The following is a 24257-nucleotide window of genomic DNA, read 5'->3' as shown; positions in this document are numbered from 1 at the left end:
AAACTGACCTGAAGGTATGTAGGGAAGGCCTCCTCCAGTTTGGTCTTTTTCTTCCGGTAGCGTTTCTTTATCTTCTCCGGAACTTCAGGCCCTGGTGTGGTCTCGTCCACAGGGTTATCCGGCAGGGCCTCCGTCCAACCTTCGGGACAAATTGGAGCAGTTTTTTTTTCTTCCCCTTGTCAATATATACACGTTAAATAAGGCATGTCTAACATAGGGTAGTGGTTCATGCCACTCGATGTAAACACCAAAGAGGAGTAATGCGACAACTGACCCTCGTCCTTTACAGCTGGGTTCTCCGATACGGAGCCAGAGGAGTCCTTCCTGCACAGGGATCGCTTGGCCTTGCCTGGGCCTTGTCCTGGACGGCTTCTCTGGCGTACCATGAAGCCACCAATGCCTTGTTAAAAACCAATGGATGGAAACGCAGGTTAAACTTAAAAGGTCAGGAAATGTACACTGCATTTAAATGACAGGGTTTCAGTCAGGTGTTCAGACTTATATGCCCGTACTTTTGATTTAATTGAATATTAGATTTTAGATAATATTGATGAGATGGCTCACGATACAAATTATATATAGATATTTGACATTTTATTATACAAATACCACAACATTTACATATATTTGTGTGGTATTTAATTTAAGCTCAAAGTGGTTGCATAACTTCCAAACAAAAGAATGCTTGGTGTGGGCAGGTATCAGAGAATTTCATTAATTACATTTAAGACCGTTTTAAGACAAATATTAAGAAATTTAAGACAGATTTTTGAACAAATCGTCTCAACTATTAGGTTCAGGGTTAGGGCTTTATAACATACAAAATGTTGACCGATGAAGAAGACCAAGTCATTGGGACAAAATGAGTTCAAATTCAAGGCCCAAGGTTTCAAGGTTTCAATTCAAATACTTTTAAGGCCTTTTATTTGTAAAACAGAATTTAAGAAATCTTCAGCCTTGTGCAGACACCCTTGAATATTAAAATGTTCACATAGATTGAGAAATTGAATCAATTATTTTTATTCAAATTATTTTTTAAATTAAATCCAGCCTTACTAAACTATAAAAATAATAATAATTATATATATATATATATATATATATATATATATATATATATATATATATATATATATATATATATATATATATATATATTAAAAAGCTAACTCTGGTGAAATAAGAAATGCTGGGATGAGTTCAATGAGTGTTAAGACATTCTGCATCTTAAAGATAAGCCCCCTTCACAACCAGTGAACGTGGCCCTCTCTTCGTCAGCGAGGCCCCCGAGATGGCTGCACTTGGCTGCAGCTACAGGGCCGGGCACGTACTGCACCATTTTACGCTTCAGGGAAGCTGTCTCCTCCGATCAGGCGACCTACCCGGCCGATAAGGCTTCCTCTTCCTCTTCTTGCTGCTGTCGGCCCCCTTGGAGTCGTCTTCCGTCGGCTCTCGCTCCAGGCTGGAGTCGGACTTTGCCTCGCAATCCAGGAGCTCCGTCTCTGGGAGGGGGAGACGGAATATTGATAATGAGCGACAGTCCCGGGGCACCACCAAGCCCCCTGCCCCCCGAGCGCAGCACTGGGGTCAATTCCATTTCCACTGCACCCGCATTCAAGACTTGGGCTCGAAGGAAATTAGGTTTTTGAGTCCCATTATTTAGCACTGCAGTTTCTAATTGGTTGCTTTAAGCCTAGAATACATATGGTGAGTCAAAAACGATTGGGATGATTGTTTTCTTGCCTTTTTTTTCCCCAAAGCACAAGATCTTAATCATCTAAAATTCCAGGAATTCCATATTTTAAGGCAATGAAAATATATGTACATTAAACCCCGTAATATTTACGGGGTTATAGTCATATAGTCATATGAGTTCTAGGGGGGGGGCAAGCTGCCTGTGCAACTAGGGTTATATGCATATTAACCTAGGGTTAATATGTATTTGCTAGAAAAAGTCTGGCCCTGCGAAGTGGTTCCCAAGAGCCTCGTGTTAGAAGTCAGGCACCTCTGTTGTCCTCCATGTCTTCGTCACGGGAGAGCTCTGAGAGGGCGTCCACAGGGGCCTGCAGTACCGCCACGCTGTTCTGGTTGATGATCTTCAGCTTCAGCTTGGGCTTGGGCTTCCGACGCCGCGACGCAGTGGCAGAGAGGCTCTGGAGCTGGCATAGTCCTGACTCTGTCAGACACACACCGTCCTGGGTGTAGGTCCTTGCCAAGTCTGCAGGAAAGAGAAAGAAATATATATATCTATATGCACACACACACACACACACACACACACACACTTGTTTCTGGTTGTTAAATTGTTTTGATTTGCATCTGACATAAGAAAAAAAAAAAAAAAAAAAGGGTATTGGTGTAATTATTTAACCGACAGAAACCTCTGGTCTCACCCATTTCTTTCGCCTTTGTAACAATCTGCGTCATAACTGCAGGCTCAATGGAGTCTCTGGCCTTGAACGCTACTGCAGCAGCAAAAGATACACAAAAGGCATTAATAATGTGGGGAGGTAAAAAATAAATAAAAAAACACACACACAAGGGCCAAAGATGATTGCAAGGTCTATTCAGAGACCTTGTTCATGTCTCACAAAAAAACCCCACACTGTAAAAAAGCTTGTTACTCAAATAAATAAATAAATAAATAAATAAATAAATAAATTTAAAAAACAGCAAGGCTGCACTCTTTACCCTTTGTGGTCTTGAAAGCTCGGCACATTGTGCAGTCGAAGCTGCTATCTGCAGCTTTCTCCACATCCTCCTCTGAATGGAGGCCCTGACAAGAGGCGTGGAGCCATCTGCGGGGAGATCGGGACACTTAGCACATGGGGCCGGATGAGTCTTGTGTGTGTGTGTGTGTGTGTGTGTGTGTGTGTGTGTGTGTGTGTGTGTGTGTGTGTGTGTGTGCGCATGTGTCCACACATGGTAGTGGAGAATGAACTTCATTGACAGACGGGTTTTGTAAATATGCAGAAATTGTTAGGCTCATTAGAATGGGTGCACACCTGTCGCACTGGCGGCACTGCAGTATCACTGCGCCCTCGCTGTAGTCCAGCAGGCAGATAGGGCAGCTTGTCAGGCTGGCGCAGGGGGCGCACTTTGTGTAGTTGTTCTGCCACTCGCACCTCAGGCCGGGAGAGGTGGCCCCGCACTGGGTGCATGACACACACCTGCAGGCCGGGAACAGATGACAAATCCAATGGAATGAAGATCGTGTCACATGGTAGACGTCGCACAATATTTACATGTTCCATTCAATGCCAATTGGGACATGAATTGTGTTTATACGTCAGTCCGTAAATTTTTTTATGTACGCTTTAGGTTTGATCTCCTTGAATACAAGATATCCTCCAGAAGTGATCGAACTGCAGGGATTACTCAAACTAAACTGATCATATCATAAATAATTAAAACATTTTAGATGCATCCTGTCCGCTCCAATGTGTGTGGAAAAAGTTGATTGGATAGGCGGAATGAAGGGAGTGAGATGTTTGTTCTTCAAAAGCAATGGTCCAAATGGCATCAAAGGATTTTTATCTTGTCTGGTGATGCTCTCCTCAACAATCTAATTTAGACTAAATCCGGGGGCAAAAGAGTATAGCAGAGAACTGAACACTTTGTAAACATTATGTTTGAAACCCTTGTTCAGTTAGCTGTACAGCTATTTCCTTTACAGCTCACTGTCATGGCATGGAATAAATAGAGGAATTTGATCCGGAATATGACAAACTCGTGCAACTCGTTACCCACCATTTGCACTTCCAGCTGTCCTTGGGCACGTTTAGCAGCGGGGGGTCCAGGCAGTAGGTGTGGTAGCTGATGTCGCAGTCGTCACACAGCAGCAAGCGGCCGGGGTCTGTGGCCTGGCCACAGGCCTCGCACACGGTGCACTCCAGGCAGCGCCAGCCTTTACTCAGCACCACCTTGGTGATCTGGAGGGACGTACGCACCGATCAAAATTTGATGAGGGCGCATACTCGGGTACTGAAGCAGTGCGAAGAGCTAGGAAGCAGCTTACCTTGATGCCAACGCAGAAAGGATGGTAACACTGGCCACACTGGGCGCAGGCCAGCAGCCGGCCCTCCGCACCCAGTCCAAAACTCCCACACACCACACACATATCCTAAAAGGAGGGATGGCAAGATACTAGCCGTCACTGGGGTGTTTTTTTTTTTCCCCAGGGAGGAATTGTGTTTTGGGGCCCGCCACCACCATCCCTCTTCAGTGGACAACTTTATTCATTTACATTATGGCCTCCTAGAGAGGAGGCTCGCCAATAGTGGAGCAGGTTACAGGGGATTGGCAAAAAAAAAACCAAAACAGTTGTGTCTGTGTGTGAGAATTAGAATGCCTGATTGTCACTGGGATAATTGAGAAGGATATACATTCTCACACACACACACACACACACACACACCCCCACAGAGAGAGAGAGAGCATACAGTATGTAGCAAGTGCAGAGTGCCGCTGCAGATGTGTGTATGCGTACGCTATTGACGTATGTATTGTGTGGAAAATGGGATGTATTATGTGAAAGCAAATAAACAAAAAAAATAAACTTGAATTGGTCTAAATCTAATCTAAAAATCTAATTGTGCTATTGCTATTCTGAGTTCAGTAACCAAGAGTCAACTTAATCAACACTTCTAGTTTGTCTGGGTCGTGAAATGTTGTTGTTCTTTGGCCAAAAATTGCTTGTTGTGCGTCTTTCTTAAACGTAGTTGTTACCACAACCTGCAGTCTGATTTCTTAGTTCTCTCCTTGGCCTTATCTATTTTCCACTTAGACAAGAAAGTACATTTTCCATGGCCACTCAAATGACCTGTTGGATTGAAGGAGGAGTTGCCAGGCACAAGTGACCCGCCTTCCCATGTCCAAGTTTTTCGCCCGCTGTATTATTTAATTTATTTTATTAATTATTATTCTATTAATCTTCCTCCATTTGTTGGTTAGCGTTCTGCCACGGCCACACAGCCACACACACACACCACTATTTGTTGTTTGTAATACTTTCTTATTCAGTCAAATAGCATTTCTTTGAGGACAGAACCTCTTCTGTCCTTCAAGCAGTTGTTTGCTTTTTTCCCTTGCTGGATTCAATAATCTGCTAGAACTAGTCTTTCAGTGCTGCAGTGATGAGCGTTAAGAGAAGAAGAAACCAACCTGTTTTAATGTGAAACTGTCATTACTGGAGAAAATCACCACTGTGTTATGCATGGCATTCTCCTCTTCTTCTTTGACTGGATACTGTGCATCGATGGTCGTTACCTGCATATGCAAGGATATTCCAAAAAAAATGTACAATTTGAATTATATTCTTATGTTGCAAATAAAAAAAAAAATCTTCTTTGTTTTGTTTCATAAAGAACAACTTGCACAGAATCAAAGCTTTTGTTTAACAAACAAATGTAGTCAGTGATCATCATTTGTCGTTACACAAATGCCGAGTCATACTAAAGTGGCGAAGAAATTGCCCCTCAGAATGTGCAAACCCATCTTAAAAGAAAAAAAATGCGAAAGGCCAAATCTGGCAAACATCTCAATCGGTCTTTCATCAATTTCCCCTTTCTGTCCGGGTCTTCGGCTGTAAGGGAAAACAAAACTGCTTTTCGTTTCGGTTAGTTTGGTAATTGGTGGAGGCGTGTAAAAGATGTGTGACCGGTTAGTGACACATACCCCGGGGTTGATGGTGGGACTAGCGCCGCTCTTGCCCCTGGCCCTACCACGCCCCCCTCTACCCGACAGCCCTGCCCCTCTGGGCCTCCTCCTGCCTGGGAAGCCAGAGCCTCGGCCCTGCGGACGTGAGACAGAACAAACATTACGCCACTGCACCTGAGCAGGGGTGTGCGCGCGCGCGCACACACACACACACACACACACACACACACACACACACACACACACACACACACACACACACACACACACACACACACACACACACACACACACACACACACACACACCCTTATTTAAAGAGAATGTTTTGCTGAGGGGAAGCTTTCCGCAGGCCCACTGTGGAGTTTGGAGACTGGTGTCTCTCTTTTGAGTGATAAGACCACAAACCAGTGGAAGCAGCAGTCTAGCTCCAGAAACGTAACCCGAATGGAAGCGAATCATTGCTGAGAGCAACCCTGCCGTAATAAGCGACTCGCTGAGTGGGTTTAAGCGTTGAGGGTAGAATTGAGAGGCAAACATCGACTTCAAAACTCAGAGAGGAATTTCCAAATAGTCTACTCTGCAAAGGGCCCAACAATAACTCCCAGGTAATCATATGGGCCATAGTCAACAATCTTGTTCAGACTTGCTGCCCCGTTGTCAACCACTTTTCACAGAAAAAACCCCAAAACAAAACCACAAAAAAACGTGCTGTATACAGCCACATGTTTTGAGAGTTATTCTGGCACATTGACTTATTCTGTCAAAAATGGTGAAACAAGTGAGCATATTGAAATGGATGGATCACAATCATTAGCTTAATTATATTCAATTACATTATAAAATGATTACAATTAAGCAACCATTTTGTTAGTCTTGGCAACCAACAGTCGATGTGTGGTTTTAGAAGTGGATGCCAACTTGGCAACCAACTACAAAAAGTTTGCATTGGGCCCTGCTAAATTCTCCTCATTATCTGTAGGCTTTGCGGATAGAGACAAGACCAAACAGATCCCATCAGCTACCTTCTTGACAATTAGATCCCTCTCCGTGATGACTGTCATTTTAATGGTTCTGCCCCAAAAAGCCGCTATGACAACAAGCGTGTGCCGGTTGGAGCTGGGCCGCTCATTTCACAAACGGGCGATGGACAGTGTGTCATCGACACACGCACGCAAAAAGAAAAGACCATAATCGCCAGTAGTTAATGTTCTTCTAGAATGCATAAAATAATTACCTTTCCTATAAATAACAAATAATTTCATGAATGCTTAAACACCACACGAAACACACACTCCCCAAAGACAAAGCCATTAATACTTCTACCTGCAAAGATCGCGCCATATTTGAGGTTTACTGTGCTCGTCTGCTAATCTCGGAGGGGGTTGGCAACATTGCAAAGCAAACATTGTTTTTAATCTCCCTGTTCCCATAGACTATGTTATAATAATAATAATAACAATAATTATAATAATAACAATAATAATAATAATAGCCTAATCATAATTAAAATAAATACTAAGCAACTACTGTACTACTACTCATAATATGTATATGTATATGTATATGTATAATTATAATATATCCAAAAGGGTTTTTCCACATCGCTCCACTCGTGCCTCAAACCGGAGGTGAACATGCTTGTCTTCTTGGCACAGAACCTCAACAATGTCAACTGAAAACCGAAGAGGCCAGACATTTTCTTTTATTGTTTATTTGTTTGCTTGTTTGTTTATTACACAAACAAGCAAACAAGGGACAAATAGAATAAACAGGGAGTGTCCCACAAAATCAATTCTGATCGATTTGATTTTGTTTCGGTTATTTAACACAATCATACTTAAATGTTATATTGTTTCACATTTAATACCTGATAATGTTGAGGCTACTTCATTTTATTTGACTTGATTCAATTCAAAATACGCCCTGGACATGTAATGCCAGTCTGTTTTATTTTATTTATTTTTTTACTTTGTTTAGCGCTGTAAAAATAAACATTTATTTGATTTTCTCCAAACCATTTGGAAATGTTAAGTCTTTCTTCTGTTTAAGGAAATACAGTTAGTGTTGTTAATTACTGTGGAAGACGGGGCGTGGTTGAGCCGGTGCCGGGAGGCGATGGGAAGTCAGCGTGGTAGACTGACGCTCCAAGCTTCAGTATCAGCTGTGTTTAGTTGAGCTGACTGGCCAATCACGGCAGTTGGGAAGTTTTCTTATGTGTCTGTTTGTCTTACAGAAAGGGAGACCCACCGACAGGGATCGTGAGGGTGCACTCTTGAACAGAGTGTTCCACCACTGCCACCAGGAAAAGACTGCAACGTTTTTGTGTCTGCTTTACTGCTCTACCTCCGCACTGGAGCGTTTTATGTTGAACTGTCCCAAATAAAACTCGGTGTGCCAGCAAACCCTCCAGCCAAACCTACGTTTCTCGCCATCATTCCGCCTGAACTGGGATAGCAAGCTTGCTACAATTATATTCTACTTATGCTACTTGTGCTGCTGATAATGCCGAACGACTCGATTATTGGGTGCCGATCAACCAGCAGCAAAAATTGAATGACCGGCCACCCCTAGTGCTAGTATTTACCGTCTGATAAAAGGCCTCAGAGCAATTTGAGCTTTACTGTGCATATTTCCGGTGAGAGGCCCGGGCCTAATGGTGTTAAACTGAGGTCTGTTTCCAAGCTGAACAGTCCCCAAATCAGTTATCATTGAGCCCACAGTCCAATATGTCGCTGTCCCTTGATCCTCCCGCAACATAAAGTGTCCTGCTGTTTAACCTGGGCTGAACCACCGCTGCAGCACACCAATTAACCCTCACAACGCTCTGCTAAAAGAGCAACCAGATCGCCATGGCAATTCGGCAGTCTACTTGACAGAAAATATGTACATCTAGAATTGCCAAGCAAGCGCCAATAAACAAGTAGGTTAAATGTAATAAGACAGAAGACCACAACAAACAGCAATGCCTGGCTAAAAGTGAACACACAGACACAGGACACACTCAGACGTTAGTGTTGATGGTTAGTCAATTACTTGTGTATATTGTGGGATGCAGCTTTATTTCCTCTTAACCTCCACTCCAGTACAAAGAGCTTAGTTCACACCTATCCACGCCTTTTCCCTACCACTACACAGATGGGTCTCTAAACCCCACTTGCAGGAGTTAGGCAGTACAAAGTGTGAGTGTGGGCGATCGTATATCACAGTGACATTTGGGACGCCGTGGCAGTGCATGTCACAGGGTGAAACAGAAAGCCAACCGCGGGCAGCCGCTGCCCGGGCGTCTCCGGTGAGCCGCGGTATTTACCACTCGGATGCTCCAGCCGGGGCTGCCGGGGGGCGGCCTGGTCTTTGGGACTTCCCACCCCTCTGGCTGGTCTGGTGACCAGGATGAGGGGGAGCTCACACTGCTATGGGGGCTCCATGCACCCTAAGGTAAGGAAGGGAGGGCGGGTGAGAGTGAGAGAGAGGGAGGGAGGAAGGGCGACAAAATGCAGCAACTTAAAAACAAAGCCAGCAAAGGAACAAAAAACTAAAGAAAGAAAGGAAAGAAAAAATAATGATAAAAAAAAAACACATAAAGACAGATGTTAGAGATGCAGTGGGTTTGTGACCGCGCAGTTTGGGAACTTTTCAAAACATACCCATTTAAAGCTGAGCGCCATACTGTGCACGGCAACTGTCACAGTGCGGAGAGGAAGGGTTACTGTCAGTGTTAGAGCCAGCTCATTTTCTTCACCATGCACAGGAGCGTCAGAGTTCATTACTGGAGATTGTTTGCATAGGCAAGTAGTGTGCAAGGAAAGTGTGCTAGTTGCACAGAAATCTTCAAGGTGCCACACTATCATACGGCAGAAGGAGGCCCTGCAACCTTTTGCCATGGCAACGAGGTGTCTCTCCCCAACAAAACAAGGGGGGATTGCATCAATGCGACGGCACATGACTAGTAACAAAAAGAAGACTGGACTAAAAGGGGAGCTTGATACAAATGTATTGAATATATTTCCCCAGGCCTAGTCTAACAAATTACTTTGCGCCTTGTAATGTTTGTTTAAGCAATGGGGAAGATTAGGGGGAAAAAAGAAAAAAAAAAAGAAAAACATTTTGCAAACTCTATTTAGTCTACGCAAGACTGAATGATGCTGGACTAATTAGTCTAGCATCATTCATAATATATCATAGCCACCGGTGCAATTAAATTCATTTTCTTATTTGTTAGAGATAGCCTACTTAGTGAGTCTGGCAATTTCCACCATAAGCAGAGAGTGTGTTTATAAGGTTAAGAAAGATTAAATATGTTTCATTTCTTTGCAATCAAAAGTGGGCCAAAAGACAATGGCGTAGGAGGGAGATATATATACTAGATATAGGTTGTGTGTGTGAAAGGACACACACGCACACGCACCCACGCACGCACACAGAGAATACGATGACTGATGTGATGGAAAGTGCAAATGATCTGGGTTATGCAGCAGAATCTAGGTAAAAAGGTGTTAAAAAAGAAAAAAAAAAGTTGTAATTCCTACAGGGCAAATTTTCATACTTCCACCTCTCCTGCAACTAACTACTCATGTGGAACACAAACATACACTGGGGTGGTTCAGTCACTACGCTGCCTTACCACTATACTTATGCAGTCCACTGCAAGCTGCAGCACGAGGGAATTATCGAAGTAATGCATCCCGAACCCTGCGAGGAGCTTAAAACAACCCACTGGTACCACAAAAATAACTTAATCCACCTTGGTAAAGCAAAGCCCACAGAACAGTAATCCACACTTCGTATGGGAGTACACTACGTGTGATTGCCAAACATTAGCCTGCGGTCACAGGATTTATCACAGACACTGTGAATAAGCTAGAACCAGCTGCAGGGTGCAGACAAAGTAGCACTCGTGTCTGGTGATGGGGGTCCCAGGTCCCTACCTGCTTCACCCTCGGCCTTCCGGGGGAGAACTTCCTCTTGGAGATCGCCGGCTTACCCATGCCGATCTTGGGGGTGAGTGATATGAGGGTGGTGGAGGGCAGCGCGCTGCAGTGGTCGCCAAGGGGAGCAAGGATGTGGGCCTGGAGGGAGGGCTCTCCGGGAGAGCTCCCTTGAGCAGCCTCCGCTGCCCGCTCCGAGGATACTTGCTGAGGTTTCTCTTCTGAGGAGAGACCGAGAACCGAGAGATCCGGCTTGCTCTCCAAGGCAACGTCCATAGCCTCTGTCATGTCGCATCTTGGGGAATCAACGGCCTCTACAGAGTCTGTGAGAACATGGCACTCTGGGAAAAGATCCCGTGGACTGGTTTTCAGGTCCGCAGCCTCAGCTTGGTCCATGCTCAATGGCAGCGACGGTGAGACTTCCATGGGTTCATCGGTGACGGCCGAAGGTTCGATACTTTGTTCTTTGGTGGGTGAGATGATGGCCTTGATATCCTTTGTGCTGTGTTTGACCGTGCAGCATTCTGTGTTTGCTGGTTGGGTGTCTGATGTACTGTCCTCTGCCGGCTCCTGAACAGACGGCGGGGCTGGAAGAGACTCAGACTTTTGGCAGGTGAACCTAGGAGATGCAGGACTCTGGATAAATAAAAGCTCCGTCATGGGGGCCGTTGCTGGTTGCGATTCTGAAAAAATAAATAAGAAAGAAGGAATCATTGTATTGACGTCTCAGCGTAATTTTCAGTTGAATAGTGGTAGGAAGTTACAACTTATTCTGAAGTTACCCAAAATCTATGGGCCAATGGATGAAAAAAACACCCATTCATACAGGACCACAGGATATATTCAAAGCTGAACGGATCAGAAAATCTGCTGTTTGGTACTTAATGGTTTTGTCTGCAGCTCATGCTCATTTCAGCCAAACATCCTGCTGCTGAGCAGTCAAAAATCTAGCATTGAACAAGCTGTGAGGACACACCTGGTTTCAGCTCTGATGGGTTTTTGTCGATAGATGGTTCAGTAACAGGCTGCTCAGCACCGTCAGCACCCACAGGGACTTCTGCAAGAGGAATAAAAATATATATTATCCACATATTTAGATAAGTATAGCTCCTAAGCACAGGAATGAGTCTCAGGACACTATGCATGGGAAGGGAATGCAGTAATACGCGAAAGCAATATAACTGTGGAAGGAAGGCATCGATGTCCTGCAGTAAAAATGGGTGAACGGGTGGGTGAATCTCTGAAGCATAAAAAAAAGCCATTATTGTACCTATTATGCTCCTTTTTACACAAGTTAATATAATTCCTGAGGTCCCCAAAACATGTCTTTGAAGTTTGTTGCCGAAAATACCACTCAGATTATGCATTCGAGCCATTCTAACATGCTTCTATAACCTTCTTGCTCCAAAACAGGCAGTTTAAGTGGGAGCAGCCACCCTCCCAATCCCTGTGGCCTTTAAGCCAATGGGGTTTGAGCACAAGTTCCAGGTTGTGTGAGGCACTCGAGCATAGCTTCCCGCTTTTGTTGTATTTACTCTGTAACTTTCGCTCATTTCCCCATTGGTCCACCAAAATCTGTTTCTGAACAAATTTGAGGCAAAAATAAACAATCCAATTGTTGAATCTTCTCTCATATTAGATCTACAAGGCCTAATTGAAAATTTGGTTCAGACTTGTTCCGGTGCCGTTCTCCAAGCGCGTGGGAGACATAAGACACATGTAAACATCGGAAAATAAAATAAAATAAATATACATCTACAAAAAAAACAAAAAAAAAAACAACTATTTTTATTGGTTTTGTTTGAAGGAATGCACAGTGTATCAATGACCATATAAAGAAATCCAACACTAGCTGAGGTTGGCTCGAGCTGAGAGTAGAAAAAAAAAAGTTGCAAAACAGAGCGTTCAGAGCGGTCAGAAGCCTGAGCATTTTGTTCCCAGCGATTACTTTATCATTACTTTACTTCATTATCTGACACTTTGGCCACGTCTAAGATGAACATGTGACATTTTAACATTATATATATATGACAGAAAAAAAGAAAAGCGTAAAAGGTCGCCTTTAAAATTAACCGAAAGATTTGCAAAATGACCCAATGACGCAAAAGTCCATTCAGTGGCTTTATTCAAGCACATCTAAAACAACATGCACAGAAAAAGACGAGAGAAAAAAAAAAAGAGAGAGAGAAAAAAAAAAAAAAAAAATCTGTTCAAAATGCACTGTAAAATTGCCTAAGGAAGGCAAACGACTGAAAGCTTATCGTGAAAAGGGGAAACCTTAGAATGCATAACAACTTGTTGACAATAATGCACTACATAATGGTATTAATCGTATTCCCTTTTCTTCCTCCTCTGTCCATTTGGTGCTTTATCAAAGCCAGTGCAATGTTCTGGTATGAATAGGACCAGTCATTCCTGAGTATCAGGGAGCCTCACATCGGGCCAGTATTCTGACAGTACAGATAGCCTAGTCTTAACGAGGCTCCCACCATTTCCATCCACGAGTTCCCATGTCACCCTGATCTTGACACAGGCATGCACCTGCTAAGCATCCCTGCCAGGGAAGGGAGTAACCATAACAACCAGCATCCCAGGCTCCGTCAGCTCTGGGCTCGTGACTGTGCAGCTTGCAGGTGCACATCCGGTGGTGATGCCAGAAAGTAAATCAGGAGATTGGTCTCCAAACCATCTCCAGTCTTCAGCCATTGACTGAGCCGAACACACGTTCTCATTCACATAAAAATCCTACGACTTCCTATATCTTCCGCACTGAATGGGGCGATGGTCGAGATAAACACAGGGCTCCAGTTAATGCGGCTAAGGACAAGTGTCAGGTCTAATTTGCTCGCCCAGGATGGATCTAACAGCGTCTGTCGGTTGAGTAATGATAAGCCTGCTGTTAAGTCCTGAAAGGAGGAGGATTCTGGCAGGTGATGATGGCTCTGGTTAATGACTGTAATTACACTACGCAGGCAGGCGGTCGGTGTCAGTGTCCTGAACGCACAAAGCCAGGCGATTAAAAATAAATAAATAAATAAATAAATAAATAAAATAGAGGAATATATATATATATATATATATATTTAAAAAAAAAGGGGGGGGGGGGGGGGGGAGACAAGATCAGACTATCCCGATTCATGAATTGGCACATGCTAAATTGTATGAGGAGGTGCTTGACATCAACCATCTAAAGCTTCCTTGAATAAATACAAAGATTACAGCTGGGAACCAGGGCTCATCAGTTATTTCCTAACCACAACACAGATGACATAAGCTTCTCAGCTAAATTCATGAAGGACCAGCTCATGGCCACAGCAAGAAAACAACAAGTCCCAAAATCCACACAGGCAACTGGATGTGGGTGTAGCCACAGTGTGAGCACAAGCAAGCTGCTGGCCATGAGTGGTCCAGTCTAGCGTAGAGGCAGGTTGCGGGCAGGTCTAGGGCTGGGTATTGACCAAGATGTCCTGATTAAAACGATTTTAATCATCTAGCTTCCATCCGATTCAATCAGATGTCGATCCAATAAGTGCAGTAAACATACCAATATTGTTCACATATGAAATTCTCTGTCAATCGAGCCATGTGCTCTCTATTTTAAGTATCACATGTGATCATAGCCCATCATATTTTAACGACTGATATTGATCTTGTTAGATTAGGGTAGGAGCGTAGTTTCCTCATATTGATTTCTCTTTGTTTAAAAGAATATTAAAGGATAGGTTTTGCTTATTAAAATGTTGGTCCCTATCATTATAACTGTTAATGGCACATCCTCGCTAATACCCTACGATTGGGAAACTTCTGCAAAACAATATGCGACAACTCTTCATAGTGCTTGAATACAGAAAATGCAGTAAACATTATGCCTTAAATGTTGAATGTACTTTTTGAAAACGGTAAACTTGCATTATAACCCAATGCGTTTTAATAAAAATAAAAAGTCACTACAACAAATGATGGACAACCATATTTGCCCTGTACAAATCAAGCTTTTTAAGAACAAAATCTCAATGGGTTCCTTGATAAGTTCTAGGAACTAAAGGTCCTTCAATATACATGCCGATTGCTTTGGGATAACAATCTGGTGTCAGGATATAATGTACAGTGGCTCAGAAAATATTCAGATCCCTTCACTTTTTCCACTTTAATAGGCCCACCGAACAGTTCTGTGGTCTCCCTGAGGGGAACTAGGAGCTGGGGAGGTCCCCCGAGAACTAAATACCTTAAAGGGCTTTTTTTCTGGTTGCATTTGCACTGCCAATAGGAACTCTGAAGTGATGTAAGCCAATGGGTTTTCAGAGTGAGCTCCGTGTTGTATTTACTCTGTAACTTTCACTTATTATTTTCACTTATTTCACCTTATCTGTCCACCAAAATCTGTTTCTGAACAAATTTGAGGTGAGAAATAAGCAATCCAGCTGCTGAATCTTCAGTCATATTAGATCTACGAAGATTTTGTTTCATTCAAATAAATAAATGAAATAAATACATCTACAAACAAAAATATATATATATATTTTTTTTTATTACCACTGAGTGTACGTGGGCTGGTCCCCGCAAAGCGATGTGACTCGACCGGGCGGATGGTCCACAGTCCTAGGGACGAGGGACTGGCACTGTCACTGAAGGTTCCTCTTGTGCCGGTTAGTCCCTGCCCTGGAGTGGGAGCTAAAAAGTCCCTCAAGAAGGGCGTTCTAAGAGCTATGAACGTTCCTAGTTTCTGCAGTTTGGGTACAAAAAAAAGGACAGTTCCTCCAAAAGCTCTTACAACAATGAAAAAGTTCCTGTGGTATGAAAATGTGTTTGGAAAATTGAGTTTTGCAAAAAATGCCCATTTTGCCCATCAATCTACACTCAATAACCCATAATGACAAAGTGAAAACATGTTTTTAGAAATGTTTACAAATGTATTTAAATTCAAAAACTGAAATCTCTCATTAAGTATTCTGACCCTTAACTCTTGTACTTTGTAGAAGTCCCTTTGGCATAGCTTCAAGTCTTCTTAGGTAGGTCTCTACCAAGATATGCACACCTGGATTTGGGAAGTTTATCCCATTCTTCCTGGCAGATCCTCTCAAACTCTGTCAGATTGGATGGGAAGTGTCTGTGAACTGCTATTTTCAGGTCTCTCCACAGATGTGCTATGGGGTTAAAGTCTGGGCTTTGGCTGGGCCACTCTAGGAGAGTCCCCAAGCCACTCCAGCCAGTGTTTCCGTTATTCGGTAATTGCCGGATTTTGACCAGGAAAATCTGTTGAAGTCCGACATATTTAATTCTCTCCGGTCATAATGTCCGGTAAAAATAACTCCCTCCAAGCACAATTTGAATTAGTGCTGGGTGGATCATTTCGATAGAAAATTGCAGATCTCTTAATTTCCACGCTTGGCAAGCTGCAATGGAAAGCCAATCAGTTTGGACGATGTAAAGGACCATTCACCTCTGACCAATCATGTTTGTCGATATAAAACTAAGCCTTACTCCCACCTCCGCGGACAGGTTGCACTTGTAAACACAGTATACACAGAACAGAGATGGAGCTGCAGCGGCTAGAACTCTGAGGAGAAATAGAAAGATGATGTATCATTGGGACACATACATCCATAGTTTGGCGTTTTTTTGGGATATTCAAGTACCAACCCAAAGCAGACGGTAAATACCCATTGCGCGAAATGTTAATTAAAGCAGCAGCACTTGTTACTTATTGTTCACACAGAAATTACTTGATTTCAAGTAGTAGTATTCGTAATTTAAATTTATTTTGAAAATGATGTTAACTGATTGGACTGACGGATTTTATTTTGAATATTCAATAAAAAATGTTATACATCTACATGCCTTGATGATGTCATTCTCTACATAGCCTGCTTATCAATTGTTTTTAAGCTCAATATACACAGATAATATTGGACCGGAATCTCTCCCGTTGGTCCGGGAAATTGAAATCTTCCGGCATACGTTGACCGGCAATTTTTCCGAACAGAAACTGACTCCAGCATTGTCTTGGCTGTCTGCTTCGGGAAATTGTTGTGCAGTCGGAGGTTGTGTGCGTTCTGGAGCAGGTTTTCTTCAAGGACCACTCTGTATTTGGCTCTCTGTCCATGCTACTGAGAAGTACCACCATAGCATGATGTTGTCACTACCATGCTTCATTGTAGGGATGGTATCAGCCAGGTGATGAGCAGTGCCTGGTGTTTGCCAGACAAAGTGCTTATAGTTCTGCCCAAATAGTAAAATTTTTGTCTCAGACCAGACAATCTTTTTCCTCATCCTCTCAGAGTCCTTTAAATGCCGTTTGGCAAACTCCAAGCGGGCTGTCGTATGCCTTTTACTCAAGAGTGGCTTCCGTTTAGCCTCTCTGCCATAAAGGCCCGATTGATAGAGTGCTGCTGAGATGGTCGTCCTTCTGGCAGATTCTCCCATCGCTGCCAAGGACTTCTGAAGCTCTCTTAGAGTGACCGTTGGGTTCTTGGTCACCTCCCTGACCCAGGCTATTCTTGCCCGATTACCCAGTTAAGCTGGATGGCCAACTCTAAGAAGAATCCTGGTGGTTCCAAACTTCTTACATTTCTTAATTATTGAGCTCCTGGGAACGCTCAAAGGTTTAGAAATGGTTTTATACCCTTTGCCTGATCTATAGCTCACAACAATTTTATCAAGGAGGTCTACAGAGAGTTCCTTGGACGTCATGGCTTGATTTTTGTTATGCAGGTCGTTTCTCAATACCAAGTACGCAAAGTCCGGACTTGCAGACTTGGTAGTTCAGACTTGGCAAGTTCGACTCGGGAGTACAGACTCCTTTCCGCCATTGCCATTACCACCGCTTGGTGCATAATGCATTCTGGGATACTTGGCTGTCGCAAGTCCACACAAGTCACTACCGATGCATCCTCAATAAAATGGGCAGAGCAAGTCCACATCCGGCATTTGAACTGGACTTGGCTGGATGCAGACTTGGACTGGGCTTGATGCGGACTTTGGCCCTTTCTAAATCTGCGTTCTTGTCTGTACTTGTGTTCTTGTGGACTTGTGAAACGTCATCAGTAGCCCAAGTACTGTTCCAATTCAAAGTCCACATCAAGCCAAGTCCAGTCCAAATGCCCGGATGTGGACTTGCTCCTCACATTTTATCGAGGATGCATTGGTGGTGATTTGTGTGGACTTGGGACAGCCAAGTATCCCAGAATGCATTTCGCACCAAGCGGTGGTAATGGCAATGGCGGAAAGGAGTCTGTACTCCCGAGTCGAACTTACCAAGTCTGAACTACCAAGTCCGCAAGTCCGGACTTCACGTACTTGGTATTCAGAAACGACTAACCCGTCCCCGGGAGTCTGTACTCACGAGTCGAACTTGCCAAGTCTGCAAGTCCAGACCTTGCGTACTTGGTATTGAGAAACAGCATTTGAATTGGAACAGTACTTGGGCTGCGACTGATGACGTTTCACGAGTCCTCAAGAACACAAGTAAAGACAAGAACGCAGATTGAGAAAGGACTGCAGTGCGAATTGTGGGACCTTATATACACACAGGTGTGTGCCTTTATAAACAGTGGCCAATCAATTAAATTTGCCACAGGTGAACGCCAATCAATTCTAGACACATCTCAAGGATAATTAAAGCAAACAGGATGCACCTGACCACAATTTGGGGGGGGTCTGAATACTTATGTAAAGTTTCAGTTTGTTTCGGTATTTGATTTTTAATAAATTTGCAAAAAAATTCCAAGGCTGCTTCCAAACTAAAGATTATCCTAGTCGACTTAGTCATCAGTTCAAGCCATTAGTCGACTAATCGTCGCACGTTTATAATCTAATGATTTAATTATTTAAATATGTTATATTTTGGGGCATCAGAAAATGGTTTGAGTTCCACGACTGAGAAATAATGTTCTAACTAACATTGTTAATACTGTGCTACATCACAGATAAATACCAAACCTAATAACCAGCCCTTAAAATAGAAATGTAATTTACAAGCACTGCACGCACGAAGCGAGTAGCCTGTCAATTACACCGGTTAAACTTAATAGGCCCTATTATTGTTTTATGAATGTACACATTTAAATTACATATTGACATAGTTTGCACTGAAAAGTGGAGTATGGAAAATCGTTTTCCCAGTGTCTGCGTCCCCTCGCTAATGAGCCCTCGTCGGAAGCATTTGACTGGGCCGGTGTTGGTAACTCGCTGCGCCTTCCCGGTTCCCGGATGGCCGCTGGCTTTACAGCGCCCCGCCACCTGAGCTCGCCGCCTCCCGGCCCACGGGTCGTCCACGGGTTGCAGGCTCGCTGCGCTTCCCTGTACCTTGCCCCCCTTGGGCTTGGGAGCACCACCAGCCCGCCTCTGCCTGGTCTGTCGGGGCATTTACGATTTGGTTATTGAAGAATGTGTCAACGGTTTGAAATGGCTCTTATAATGTATGCAATATTTTTTATAATATACTTAATATTTTTAAAAATATTCAGAATATTTTTTTCTGACTTTTAGACTAGTCGACCAGTCTAAGTTTAAGTCTTCAATTTAACTTTAACTTACAAGTAAGTTTGACTTACAATTATTCAAACACCGACGGACGCAGCCATCAGGAGCAATTAGGGGTTAAGTGTCTTGCTCAAGGACACTACAGCATGCTATCAGGAGGAGCCTGGGATCGAACCAGCAACCTTTGGATTAGTAGACCACCAGCTCTACCTCCTGAGCTACCATCCCCACTCATCAAAACTATTCTTCTCAATGTGTTAGGACAACCAGCAAGGAGACAGAATATTTATTTTGTTAAAATTTATTTCATATTAAATGCCCTTCTCCAAATTAATGCATACTCCTCTCTGCTTATTTTATTGTTTATATTGCGGATACGTCCAAATACATGGAGTATCAATGCGGAAAAAAGCCCAACTACTGCTAAGTCTGTAGCCTCGTCCACCATCTTGGGTGTCCTGTAAAACTCTGCAGCGTCATTGCGTCACGTCCTGTCTCCTGCGTGCTCTACCCAGACTCCGCCCCTCGTGTAAACCAAACGGATTCATTCCAGGTAGTGTAAACACATCTGACACTACATGTGTGAAAGGGTAAATGTGGAAAATTTCTGGATAACAGACATTGTGAAAGCAGCATGTGTGAAAGCAGCTTAAGACTCTTCTTGTCCACTAACATTTGCTAGACTATTTGGGCGTAGCCCTAAACATTTCTAAAAACATATTTCACTTTGTCATTCTGGGTTATTGAGTGTATACTGATGGGCAAAATAGCAATTTTGTCCATTTAAAATAACATCTACAACACCATAAAGCGTGCAAAAAGTGAAGGGGTCTGAATACTTTCTGAAGCCACTGTATTATCAGCATTATCATGAGAAATTTTGTATCAATATCATCCAACTAATATAAATACACATCACAAAATCTTCTGTATTGGAAAAAATTAAAATCCAACTGAGCTCATTGAACTATGTGGTAATTACATTTTTATTATCATACTGACAGATTTTTAGGGCATCTTCTTAGGCATCACTGATTGAGCCCTACAAAATCATAATATGGTGAAGTTTTAATTACATAAATATAAAATATGATAGGAAGATAATTACAATGAATTCTGAAGAAAGAGCTTTGGAACTTCCACTTCAATCATGGGTTTATGAGGGCATATCAGTGCCAAAATCCGTGAGCGCAAATGAGATCCACCCGCACCGATGTAGAGGAGCCGCGCACATGTATTATTTTTGCGAGCGCTTTCACAGCGCTCGCACGCAGAATATCTCTGCTCTATATAATATTGTAACCTGCGAGAAGAAAACCATGCTTTATCCCGAGCGCACAACTACTATTATTGCTCTCCTGCTCGCAAAACTTTCACCTGCTCACTCGCGAGTGTTTTGTCTTTTTGGCAGTAAGTGAGTGGACCAAGTCACTATTGTATCCCTCAATATAATTGGTTAGGGTCCTCGTCTTTTATGATTGGCCGTTGTCTTTGTATCAGTGCAAGTAAACGAGAAAGGGTGAAGAAACACTGTACCCCTCTCAATGCTTCCTGACTGTACGCTCAATCTCCAAAGAGCTGTCACTTCTAGCTCACACCAGAAGTGATCGCTGTCGCTTGTGGTCGTTCTAGTTCAACTCATCGCTTCATCTGCACAGAGCTGCATTCATTTATTTAGATGTTATTTGTAAATAGATTTATTTTTAGGTGATAAGATATAATATAACATAGTATTCTAATATATGCCACATAACCCACCACTCCTGTTCCAAACCTTCTGCTCCCGGTCCAGGACGACGAGTGCTGTGCTCTGTCGACTTCTGCTATTCGGTGATTGTATTGCTTGAACTACCTTACATTCATTCACAATTTCTACAAATCGCAGCTTTAAAAGTTAGTTTAATATACATCAGCTTTCGATTCCACTTGAATCAACTTGTTTAAATACTTGTTCGTGTTGGGTGCTCCCAAGCTTGCGTTTGTATCCAGTACGGACCAGCGTTTGCCGGAGTTGACTTCAATCTGTAGTTATCTGCTTGTCTTTTTCTTTCTTTTCTCCATCTCTCAGATTCAGCGCCCGCAAGTGTGTTGGTGAAGCTCTGCAAACCTCGGACTACACCGGCTACAAGCTACACCGGTTACAAGCCACATTGGCTAGCAGCTAAGCACCTGCAAGCTACAAACACTACAAACAAAGTGACAAGCTGCGTGCCAGCTGTGAGTATGGACTCGTGCGCCTCGCATACCCTGCACCTTGAGAGGTTGTCCCTGCTAGAGGGACTTGCCCGTCAGTTAGAGCAGAGTAATTTGATAACTTTAGATGTGACAGGCACCCCCGATAGTGTGGGTCGTAGCCGGTCCGCTAGCCTGCTGCCCCCTAGTTTTAGTCCTAAGCGGCCTGCTTGCAGTGGAGAGGCCATCGAGGTTTCTATAACAGATTTGCCCCTTTAGCTCGTCCTACCTCAGCTAGTCCTCCTCGCTCCTCCACCTAAGTCATAGGTCACTATCACCCGCCACGTCAGGCTTAGAAGGCCAGCCACAGTAGTGTGTTTACCTGGGACCAGAGCACACAACACTGAAACTAATCTAAAGAGTGTTGGCAGGCAACAGGAACAGCCATAAGAAACAGACACACAAGGCTGACACCAGCAATTCTAATAGTCATTCATGTCACCACTAATGATGTGAGGATGAGGAACCAGAGATCACAAAGATTAAGATAGCTACAATGTGTGATCTCGCCAGAAATATGAGTCAGCATCAAGTAATTGTCTCTGGTCCCTCGTCTACGAGGGGCAATGATGAAAGGTTCAGTAGATTAGTCTTGCTTAACCGTTCTGCGGAGATCAGGGAATCCACTTTGTAGATACCTGGCCCTCGCCTTCTACGGGTGACCCGACCTGCTGAGGATGGACAGCTTTTACCCTAACAGGGAAGGCGCCATCATGCTTTCTAGGAACATAGATAAATGTTTGAGTCAAGCATGACACCTCACTCTAGAGCAGGTCGGGACACAGGTGAGTAGAGAGCCTGGTAGTACCACTTTAAAGGGTGTGGACTCCAGCCCAGTTAAGGAAGGGCAAGCTAATAGTAGTAAGCCTGCATATGCTACACCCTCAGAGGATGTAAAGTCAGTTTAGCGAGTACTATGTAGGACAGTAGTAACCCGCCTAGCTTACTAGATAAGGATAGGTCATGCCAGACAAACTTACGTAGTACAGACTGATGTAGTACTGTGTGACACATTTAATTATCCTTCCTTCTCATCCCTCGGCCATACTTTTCTGACGGTTTTCTCTCCTAATCAAAGTGTTAGATAACACGGCATTTCCTACCGAATACCCACATTATCAATTCCCTGTCGCAGTTATAGTTCCTAGAATTACAAACCAGGCTCTAAACTATGCAATCTTACTAAAATTAATACGAGGGAGGGAACAGGGGTGAAGGGCATCAATCAGCCCACTTTAATGAGGAATTTGTCTAATGAATATCAGATCACTCCCCTTCAAAGCCTTGTTAGTGATTGATTTGATCAGAAATCAAAATGTTGATAAGATGGGTCTATGTGAGACTCTGTTAAAGCCAAATGATTTCATACTACTAAACTTCTCCACCAAACTATGTAAGCTCCCATGTTGTGCTTTCATCCAAGAAAGGTGGTGGTGTTGCACTTATCCCTAAATCTAATCTTAACTTCCATCCTAAATTAAACAATGACTTTAAAACATTTAAGGTTCTTGTTATGCTGTCCCAAACAACACTGTCTAGCAGTGATCTACCATCCTCATGGTCCCTACTTGAACTTCTTAGAATAATTCTCTGATCGTAGTGTTTCTCCCCTATGCCTCTGCCATGTCTGACCACTATTTATTTCATAAAATTTAAAACCTAAATCCATTGCCAGCATTCCGAGATTGACCAGAGCTATAGCAGCCGTAACATTAGTGTCTTAACTACTACTGCGTTTTTTGACCAATTGCCCACAGCTGTTGCTTCCTTTCCATTTTAGGAAGGTCTCATTGATAACCTCACACAAACAAATTTACTGAGGCCATCCGTAATGCTTTAGACACATTGGCATCACTAAGGATAAAATCACGTGTGAGGAAACCAACACCTTGGTTTACAGATGAGACCAGAGCACTTAAGAAATTATGTAGGAAACTCAAGTGTAAATGGCGTGCGACTAAGCTTGAAGTGTTCCATAAGGCATGGGGCGATAGTTTGCTGAACTAGAAACATTCGCTTTCGTTGGCCAAAACTAAGTATTTCTCCACGTTAATTTGTCTGAACAAAAATAATCCCAAAAACCTTATTTCATACGATAACCATGCTAACCAAACAACAGCCTATTCTCAAAAGCTCCCCCTTTACGGCAAATGACTTCATGCAATTCTTTACTCAGAAAATTTACCTTATTAGAGGAGAGATTGAAGGCACTAGGCCTCAACTCCAATAGAATCCTTCCAATAGTGAGACAGAAACAGGCACTAGGACAGATGGTATAGATAACCACCCACACCTTGATGCAGTATCTCTAGAAACAATCACAGTTGGTAAGTGCAGCAAAACATACAACATCCTTACTCGACCCACTCCCTGGAAAGAGTGATTAATGATCTTTTATTAGAAATGGACACCGACAACTCATCAGTAGTACTATTACTTGACCTCAGCACTGCCTTTGATACTGTCTGATCATAACCAACTGCTAGATCGCCTTGAGACAATGTATTGGCATTAGAGGTTTGGCACTTTCCTGGTTTAGATGTTATCTTTCAGAGAGGACACACCATGTAATTCATGGTGATGTGACCGCTGGGTATGGTTATGTTACTGTACTTGTGGGGTCACATAGGGATCAGTACTTGGTTCTTTATTGTTTAGCATTTAAATGTTTCCACTTGGGAGATATACGCAAACATGGAATTGGCTTTCATTGTTATACTGATGACACCCAACCATACATGCCCCTAGAACTAACCAACTTAGCCGCGCAATTGTCATACTCTAGAGACGTGTCTTGCTTAAATTAGCGGATGTCTTATCTTGCATCTCAGTTTTCTCAGAGTTGAGAAGCAAGAAATTTCCTGCTTCTTAACTCTGAGAAAACTGAGAGGCTGGTTATTCGTCCTGCCAGACACAGGCACCTGCTTAAGGATACCACTCAGAACTTTGATAGCTGTA

At 43.1% G+C, this 24257-nt stretch overlaps 3 protein-coding genes across 3 annotated transcripts in view; 1 reads left to right on the top strand and 2 right to left on the bottom strand.

Annotated features, from left to right (window-relative positions):
- Nucleotides 1-10702, bottom strand: part of kmt2cb (lysine (K)-specific methyltransferase 2Cb) — a 38875-nt gene extending 28173 nt beyond the window's left edge. The window contains exons 1-13 of the mRNA XM_080011599.1: nt 10587-10702; nt 8969-9091; nt 5677-5793; nt 5164-5268; nt 4019-4123; nt 3751-3932; nt 3006-3170; nt 2692-2798; nt 2394-2465; nt 2006-2218; nt 1383-1502; nt 275-400; nt 9-139 (exon numbers count right to left, since the gene is read on the bottom strand). Coding sequence (XP_079867725.1) covers nt 9-139; nt 275-400; nt 1383-1502; nt 2006-2218; nt 2394-2465; nt 2692-2798; nt 3006-3170; nt 3751-3932; nt 4019-4123; nt 5164-5268; nt 5677-5793; nt 8969-9091; nt 10587-10646 — 1626 coding nt within the window. The 5' untranslated portion in view covers nt 10647-10702. The remainder of the gene's footprint in view (nt 1-8; nt 140-274; nt 401-1382; nt 1503-2005; nt 2219-2393; nt 2466-2691; nt 2799-3005; nt 3171-3750; nt 3933-4018; nt 4124-5163; nt 5269-5676; nt 5794-8968; nt 9092-10586) is intronic.
- The window catches only part of vps4b (vacuolar protein sorting 4 homolog B), a 376929-nt gene that overhangs the window by 128835 nt on the left and 223837 nt on the right, over nt 1-24257 (top strand). The gene's annotated exons all lie outside the window — the stretch shown is intronic.
- LOC307237613 (histone-lysine N-methyltransferase 2C-like) overlaps nt 10901-24257 on the bottom strand; it is a gene marked incomplete at its 3' end in the record, with an annotated part of 53017 nt that continues 39660 nt past the window's right edge. Inside the window, exons 13-15 of the mRNA XM_080010371.1 lie at nt 11563-11643; nt 11007-11269; nt 10901-10909 (exon numbers count right to left, since the gene is read on the bottom strand). Of these exons, the coding sequence (XP_079866497.1) occupies nt 10901-10909; nt 11007-11269; nt 11563-11643 (353 nt within the window). The remainder of the gene's footprint in view (nt 10910-11006; nt 11270-11562; nt 11644-24257) is intronic.

Source organism: Zeus faber (assembly GCF_960531495.2).
Source record: "Zeus faber genome assembly, chromosome: 12".
Taxonomy (NCBI): domain Eukaryota; kingdom Metazoa; phylum Chordata; class Actinopteri; order Zeiformes; family Zeidae; genus Zeus; species Zeus faber.
Note: the sequence above shows the minus strand (reverse complement) of the source record. Positions and strands in the feature narration are given on the sequence as shown.